We start from the raw sequence: 8,474 nt of genomic DNA, 5'->3' as shown, positions 1-8,474 counted from the left end.
CCTGACTCAAGTTTGAATAAGGTTTTAGTGAATCTAAAAAGAAAAAAAAAGAAAAGAATGAAGCTTTTTAAAACATTATCTACTGACTTTGCTGTCTCTCCAAAAATGGAGAAAGAATCACACAGAATGTGAAATCCTGCTTTGTTTAGTAATATACCTCAAAGTGAGAAAATGGGAAAGAGGCAACTGCACCAGTGTTTCAAAGAAAGACACCCACTTGTCCATTTTCTCTCTATTAGGACAAGGATCAACTGGAAAAACAAAAGCAAATAGAGGTGCTTTCAGGTCACCTCTCTGTTTCAGCCCTGTGATGAGTATAAAAACCTTCCAACAACCACAAAAACAACATCTGACATAAAGTGACACAAATACCCCTACGCTCGTTTGAAATGACTGGTTCTCAGAAATGTTCTATCGGATTCATGTGTAACGTCTGCCTGTAATAAACTCGTAACTGAGAAATGCTTCTTGGTGTTTTGTGTGAAATGAAACCCAGAAAAAAAGTTATTTTGCTTCTTTGTGGCATATTGTGAAGAGTCAGGATGTAAATTTGTGATTCTTCAATGACTTCTCTTCCSWAAAMCSRAAAWKRAWTWAAAAAAMAGATAAACATAAGGCAAGGACATGTTCCTTTGTGTCATTTGTCAATTTCTCTTGCGGCAAATTCTTGGTTTTCCTCTTTCATCACTCACTTGTCATTAATTGTCATGTCACTGAGGCTTTTCTGCTTCACTGTGTTAATTTCCGCTGCGTTCAACCATGAATTTATTCTAAGTTTAACTGGCGTGTGTGTGTCTAAATGTGCATCTGTCTGCTGCAAGTCAAAGGAGCGTCCTCTCTGTCGACTTTTAGGTGGGTCTGTTCTCCGAGCCCCCGGGGGGCTATTGTATATTGCACGAGGAGCAGCAGGGGTCATCCTTGTCTGGCTGGGTGGCATAGTCCATCTGCCTAACGATCTCAGCAAACAGTTCGTCTACCATGGTTTTACTCTTGGCTGAAGTCTCCATGAAGGGGCAGCCCCACTCCTCAGCCAGAGCTTGACCTTCGCCGGACGACACCTCCCTCTCGCTCTCCAGGTCGACTTTGTTCCCCACCAGGATCACAGGAACCTTCTCATACCTGAAGATGAACAACAACAAAAAAAGGCCCATCAGGGCAGGAAAAACAAAAGCTTACTAAGCCTGATGACAATCAATTTTTGGTTTTTAAGCTTGACAAAGGTCATTTCACAGCTCAGTAATGTGCTTRATGCAAATTAAAAATTTAATCTAGATGTTAGGTGGGGTTTTATACAAATGTTATGATCAAAGATCAGCTTACTTAATGTCAATTACTTTTTGAATAACCACAGCTTGGGAGAAAGTGTTTAATGAAAACTAAACTGACAAGCTAACAGCTAGTTTTGGTCGGATCAAGGCTAAAGTGTTTTGCTGTACTGGAACACATTCTGGCCACCTTGGTGTGTATCTGAATGGTCAGAGGCAGTGATGAGGGGTTGAAATCAGAGGTTGACCCCGATGTGCYTCTGTACTGCTGAGTGACGTAGTTTTGGGTGAAACCGCCATCATGTGAGAAAGTAAGCTGGTCTGTGGTAATGTGATGAAGTAATGACAACACTAGAGAGGAAATCTGTTGGATATTTTGTGACTGAATAACTGAACTTAAGGTGTACACCTATATTTTTATATCTTAGGATCAACTGTAATCATATACTGTAATTTAAAAAGGTAGAGAACCAACAAGCCTTTCCTTTAGCTGTGTCTCAGGGGTTGCAGCTCAAAATGATACAGTCTACGTTTAATATCACATGCCTTCCGTTGTTTTTCATGGTATAAATTCACAAAATTCAGTTTTATTAGAAAAAACATTACATGTAAATAAATAAAAAGTGTTAATCATTTAGGTTTAGCTTCAGTATCAGTACGTGTAATTGCATTTTATTTAACATCTCATTGCAGCAAAAATTCCCTCCGCTAAGTTGCTAAACCTCACGATTTTTTAGTGTGTGATAAATTTCTAATCTCTGCCCTAAATAACAAACTGCCAGAAAGGAAATAAATAAATAAATAAATTAAAAAAAAAACTCTGCCGTCTTTGTTGTTTAGTTTGCTGATGACGCAATGAACTCTGGGATATCATTGGCCATGTAGGATACTCAGATGTAGCCTATGATTTTTGGGGTTTTGCCGGCTGCATTCGTCAGCCGCAAGTGAAGGCGATTACGAATTGGGACAGTCTACGTCGCAGGGCAGCGGGGTCTGTGCACATTCAAGTTCGTAATCCGTTTTTTTTTTTCATTTTGATTCAATAAACGAAAAACGAAAAAACAAGTGCTTTTTTGTTTTTTCATTTTTTGTTTCAAATGAAAAAAAGAACTGCCTGAATGTACACGGACCCAGCGGTGTAAGTGGCTGACAAATGTGCCCTACATGGGCTGCAACCCCTGAAYTGATACACAGCTATTTAGTTTTAGTGTTTATTTCTATAACTTACTTCCTTGTTTACTATGACATCATATGCAGGGTAGGACTTGATTCTGAATGAAGTTTTTTTTGTTGTGTTTGGTTCGCCCCATTTTGCGGACTCTCCGGGGCCAGGGTGGAGATTTCAGAATTTGGTCCAGATCTGCGTTATGTGTGGTAACTTTGCATGTCTGCAAATAAATATTCGTCTGAGAAATTGATCAATCTCCTCTTAACTGTTTTATAGGAAGTAAATGAAAAATATAAATAAATACATAATGAGTTTCTATTCTGCAGTTGAAGTTATAGCAATACCATCCCAGCAACTGCTAAATAGCCAATGARATGACTGGATGAATTACGTCACCATTTATGAGACATTTTAAAGTACTCCTACATTTGGTACTAATGTTTTATATCAAGAACCATGCTGGTTCTTAGAACTGAGCCTCCAACTGTTCAGCCTCCTGTAAGTGCCGAGTCTTAACCCTGACCCAGAAGAGTTACAAAGAAATGGGCAGTCAAGCTGTGATCCTTTAGAGTTGGACTTCTTGATAATCCTTTGAGCTCTGAACTGGTTGCCATGCCGCTAAAGCAAATAACTACAGGAAAACTGAACGACTTCGAGAACAGCCAGAGAAGACGGAAATTAAAATCTAAAAGGAGCAGCCGAGCAAATCACGACGTCGTTGGTTTGTTTTTTACGACGGGAACCTGTGACAGATCTCTGAGGCAGTTTGTTCACATCAGAAGACAAAACAAAGCTTCCAAGCACCAGGGACAGAGCAGATCAAGCGTACTCACATCCTCTAAGCAGGATTTGTACAAAAATGCGTTCTTCATGTTAACGTTGTAAACGACTTTGAGAACAGTTAGTGTTTTCCTGATTTTTGTGTTCTGTTCTCAGTGTATAAAAGACACATGCTGCTAAATAATAGGACCTTATCCTTGTGCAGAAACTGTATGCAAGAAAAGGAAAAGGAAACTAATATTGGAGACATGAGGAGAAAGTGGAAGTGTTCCAGGATGAAAATCTCTGAGGTTTGGGCTGCAGGTTTCAGCATTAAATAAGCTTGAACTCTCAGACTTTGATCTACCCATGAATACATTATCCGCTGAACTTACATTTTTCAGTGAACTTTAATCTCAGCTGTTTCCCCCATCTCTGTTCCCAGGATCAGCTTTACAACCAAGAGGAGCAACCAGGAATTAGGAGCTAAACTCAGAGGTTGGTCGGCGTGTGACCAAAAGCACGACAGTTCCACTTTTATCTGGGAAGCCGCTTGAATGAGAAACTACATTTTTAACACTCAGCGTACAGAGCTTGGGCCTCATTTGGTGCATTTCTGAAGAAACACACCAAGAAGGGTTTTTCTTGAGAATTAGCACTGACTGCACTTCAGTGGTGGTAGGTTGATTTTTTTTTTACTGTGAAGCCTTTAGACTCTGGCAAAAAAAGGTAGGTAGCTTCTTGCTTCTCTTACAATTCATCTTATAGAACATGTAAACAAGCTCTTCCTTTAATTTAACCTGGACAACCTGGTTAGCAATAGGGGTGTAAGAAAATATCGATACACTGAAATATCGCAATATTTCATTTCCCGATACTGTATCGATATTCTAAAGCTCTGTATCGATTTTTTATTAAGGTTTAAAATGTTAGCTTTCCTGTCAGCTGTTCATTTTTATGTTGTAGTTCAGCCTCTGACCAATAGTTGGCAGCAGTGAGCCAGCCATTTGGCTCCTCTACCTCTTGAGGTGTTTGGTGACCATATTGTAAATTAATATTAAAAACTAAAAGCTGCAAAAAATAAATTTTCAACCTATTTATTGGCAAATTTAGTCTAATAATTGAAAACATGGATGAAATAAGAAATATGAAACAAATAAAATAAAAAACATACAAAGCAGAACACAGCTAAATGTATCAAAAGTATGTCTATGTAATATTTGAATTTTCTGAGACAATGAAGTTTGGTTTTTCATTTTTTTTTCCTGTAAGAGGTTTTTATTTAACAGAGTTTTTGGACCAAAAAAATCACAATATATTACCTTGCTTACAGTATCGCAATATATCGRGATATATCGTATCGTGACCCTTCTGTCATGATATGTATCGTATCGCCAATTTCTTGCCAATACACAGCCCTAKTTAGCAACTGAAATTAGCAGACGTTTTGGACGTTCTATGGAAAGGTTATGAACCTATTATCTCGCCTGGGGTGGGAGGTAAAATTATGGACATGGTAGATTCTGAATCAACTTTCTGATGTCAAAAGCTGATTTTTTGATGTTAATCTGCACCACCACTTGGATAGAGCCAGCAGAATAGTTGCTGTGGTGCTGTTCTTTCTGCTGGAGCTTCCTGAAGAAGAAACATGTCGGAGTAAAGCTGTAAGCACTTTGAACCTGTTTTGCTTTTAATCCAATGAGCTTTCTCAGGACACTTGATTTCAGATGGTAGCAAAACAAATAAGGAGTTAAACACACCAGGTGTAAATGGATCAGATTCCCGTAGGGCTGAAAACATTACCAGCTGGAAAGCGCTTTGGATTTCCGCACGTCTCAGGTGAATGTCATGGGAATCTCACCCTTCTATCACTCTGCTTGTGGATTAAATTCAGGTTTTCTAAGAAAAACAAGCCCAGTCCCACCTGGACTTCAGTTTCCATAGAGCTTGTGTTTTGGTGGAGACTCCAACTGGTGCAGCAAGATGAGCTCCGAGGTCAGAAACTGACAGTAATTTAAAACTCACTCTGGACTAAATGATCCCCCCACCAACACCATTTGAGTTTTTTTAAACTTATTTTATATACTTTTCAAACAATAGACTTTAATTTTAATGATGCACAGTTTAGGACAAATTCTGTTTCTATCTGAAAGACCCTTTAAATACAATCAAAGCTATAAAATTAATTTTACAGTCATTTTCCGCTCAGCCTTGTTGAACTTAAGTTGAAATGAAAATGATTTATTACTTCTGACTTTGCTAAGGTGCTTCTCCCGTGACATTGGATAAAAAAATTGCCATGCAATAAGAGACTGTTTGGCAACTCGATTAATAATACATGGCAACGGGATAATTTTGACCGGTGTGTTTCTTTGTGATAGATAGAGACATTGCTGGAGTTAGATTTTGAATGTATTGTTATGAACTTTTCATAAGTAGCCTACCCCACACTTATTGTTCCCTATCAACGAAGCGGGTGACAAAGAAATGCTCTCTGTCCGTCGGTGATGGAGAACATCAGCGATGGTTGTCCTCGAGTTCTAYCTTGTTATTAATATTATTTGTGTATGTTAATTTAAACTGTTCATCGTTCTTAGTAGGCTATTTATGAGATACCAAGGCACAGTGTCAGAACCTGTTTAGAGTGTTGAGCTTTAAAAAAAATAATAAAGGTTTTTGGACAAAGATAAATCCAGTCATCACCTTGTCTTATAGTTGCAACATACAGTATAATGCTGAATTACTTCATGTCTAATGCAAGTGACTGAAGTACAGTATGTCATTCATTCAAATTAATTCAAACTTGTCCACGTAAACAATCAACAGTCTCTGCATGGYCATGACTGCAATAATTATTTTGCRGCCACAAGATAACAKTTTTTTATCCAGTGTTACCAGAYAGGTTTTTTATTTTACCCTTATGYTGATTAAAAAATAAATAAATCCTGACAGTGTTGATCCAACCCTTATCTCCTTTCAGATTTTGCATSATGGCACAATATATTTAAATCATAGTCAACATTGCAGTGTTGAGTTTTTGTGGTCATCAATTGTAGCTCCCCGTCAAAACAGGAAACRCAGCATAAAGATTTGGACGGTTTGAAGACACAGGAGCTATTTATAGTCATAATAACAGAGAAGAAAACCAACAGTCCCAGGGGTCTGACACTGTGGCTGCCAAAGCCTCAGTGTAGGGGGTGTCCTGTCCACCACACTGTTCCTGGACCCGACGGCGTTTGAATTGAAGTGAGGCTCCTCTTTTACACATCAAATTTACACAGTAAATGACAGATGAATAACTGAGCCGGGTCGAGTTCACACCGTGACAAAAACAACCCCAACAACATGTCAGGCTCTAGCCTTCATCTTGTGAGGCTGATGCCGAAAGGCACCGGAACGCTATGACTCCAAACATYCATTCAGGCTCGCCCAGACTCATCTTATCTATAATGCATGTTGCAGATCGTCTCACACAGGCCTTGTGAACGAGTCGTGGAGCCCGGATGCACGAGCACTACCAGGTTTACCCTGACAGCCAGAGTCAGGAGGATACAGAAGTAAACATGTTGCATGCTGGGATTCTAAATAAAAATCTTCTTAGTAACTTCTAATTAGTTGCTGCTGAGAACCTTTATGATTCTCTGAAGATTACAAAGACAAATTTTCTGCAACTCCCTTGATTCCATTAAACTCTAACGTCACTCACAAATAATAAACACTAGCCAAAAACCGCCAAACAGTTCAAGATAAATGTCTTCTGATCTTCACACACTGYACTTTTATCCTTGAGGTTAATGTGTAAAAGAAATACTGCTGGCACTCACTACTAGCTCTCTGAAGGTAATTATGCTATCATGAATAAAGCACAAAAAAAAGCAGTTTGATTTAGCTGAAAATTGGTTCATACCAAATCAAAAAAACAAGATTAMAGCAAACTGATTAAATGATGACTTGGGCAGATTTTATTTTATTGGCACCAACTACATACAGTATGAACAAATTAAGTTAATTAAGACAGGCATATTTGCGGGCAACAGCATTGTTACACTCAAAGTATTATTTCACAGCATTTAACAATTTTCAGTTGCCGTTTCATTGATTGTCATGTTTTAAGTGTTTGTGATAAAAAAAAAACAGCAGTCATGTTTTGATTGTCCAATTTTTAAAAATAACCACATATTGTTTTGTAGAAACTATTGTACACTTCTGAACTGAGCATGGCCAATGTGTGGACCAGTTTTTCAACAGGTATCTGTTATTATTTGCTTTAGGCCTGGACATCAGCTTTGAATGTTTTTTTTTTTACCTCCGCCAAGGCGGGGAGGTAATGTTTTCAGTTGTGTATGTCGGTCGTTCTGTCTGTGGACAAAATTATTCAAAAACTTGTGGACGGATTGTCATGACATTTTTTAGCACATGTGGATACTGGCCCAAAGAACACATCGTTAAATTTTGGTGATGTTCCAGATCACGATGCGGATACAGGAATTTTTTTCTTTTAACCCTCTCAGGTCGAAAGCTGTGATGCATTTACAGGGCTTCTGTAAAAAAACAGTGAGAGCTTTCAGTGTTCATTTGAACTGGATTGAACAGCACGTACTTCAAACTTTATAAAAAGTAATATTTTTATATAGTTTTATTTTTTATTTAATTACAAATAAAACCAGATTTAATGATGAATAATTTTTGCCATAATGTGCGCATGTTTACGCATTTGGTACGCATTTAGAGAACGTTTTTTGACCAGGAAGTGCGTGACTTTTTCCCACTTCCTCAAACACACCACATTTTTGAAACAACCAATCAAAACAGTTTGTTGGTAGGCTTGTAAACAGAGAGCTTCTGGCCTTTGGAGACGAGAGGAGAATGGAGAATTTTGTTTTTGTGTTTTTTTTTTGTTCACTGTGATAATGCTGCAGTTTGTCAAAATGAAACAAAGTCTCTAAAATCATAAAGCTGAGGTTGTGCTGAAAATATTGATACCAAACATGGCAAGGTAAATAATTTTTAAAGTGAAAATATAGAGGTAAATTCAAAGTTAGTCAAAAACGGACATTTAGACCCCAGACCTCAAAGGGCTAATGCGAGTGAATCAGCCAGGCTACGCAGTGTCATTACGTCAGACGCATGCATGTAGKAAACAGGAAGTACAAGTCACAAACTCGCTGGGACTACACATCCCAGTATGTCTACTATCAGGAAAGTTGTGATTATTCTGTTATCAACTACTTCTGGCGATGTTACATGCCGTCTGGAGACGTACAAAAAGAAATGCGATTCTC

At 38.2% G+C, this 8,474-nt stretch overlaps 1 protein-coding gene across 1 annotated transcript in view; it reads right to left on the bottom strand.

Annotated features, from left to right (window-relative positions):
• Positions 1-602: 602 nt before the first annotated feature.
• The window catches only part of LOC106512668 (ras-related protein Rap-2a), a 17,051-nt gene continuing 9,179 nt past the window's right edge, over positions 603-8,474 (bottom strand). Inside the window, exon 2 of the mRNA XM_014001242.1 lies at positions 603-1,119. Within this exon, the coding sequence (XP_013856696.1) occupies positions 882-1,119 (238 nt within the window). The 3' untranslated portion in view covers positions 603-881. The remainder of the gene's footprint in view (positions 1,120-8,474) is intronic.

This window comes from Austrofundulus limnaeus, unplaced genomic scaffold (assembly GCF_001266775.1).
Source record: "Austrofundulus limnaeus strain Quisiro unplaced genomic scaffold, Austrofundulus_limnaeus-1.0 Scaffold9, whole genome shotgun sequence".
NCBI lineage: Eukaryota > Metazoa > Chordata > Actinopteri > Cyprinodontiformes > Rivulidae > Austrofundulus > Austrofundulus limnaeus.
This window is presented reverse-complemented; position numbering and strand designations above follow the sequence as displayed.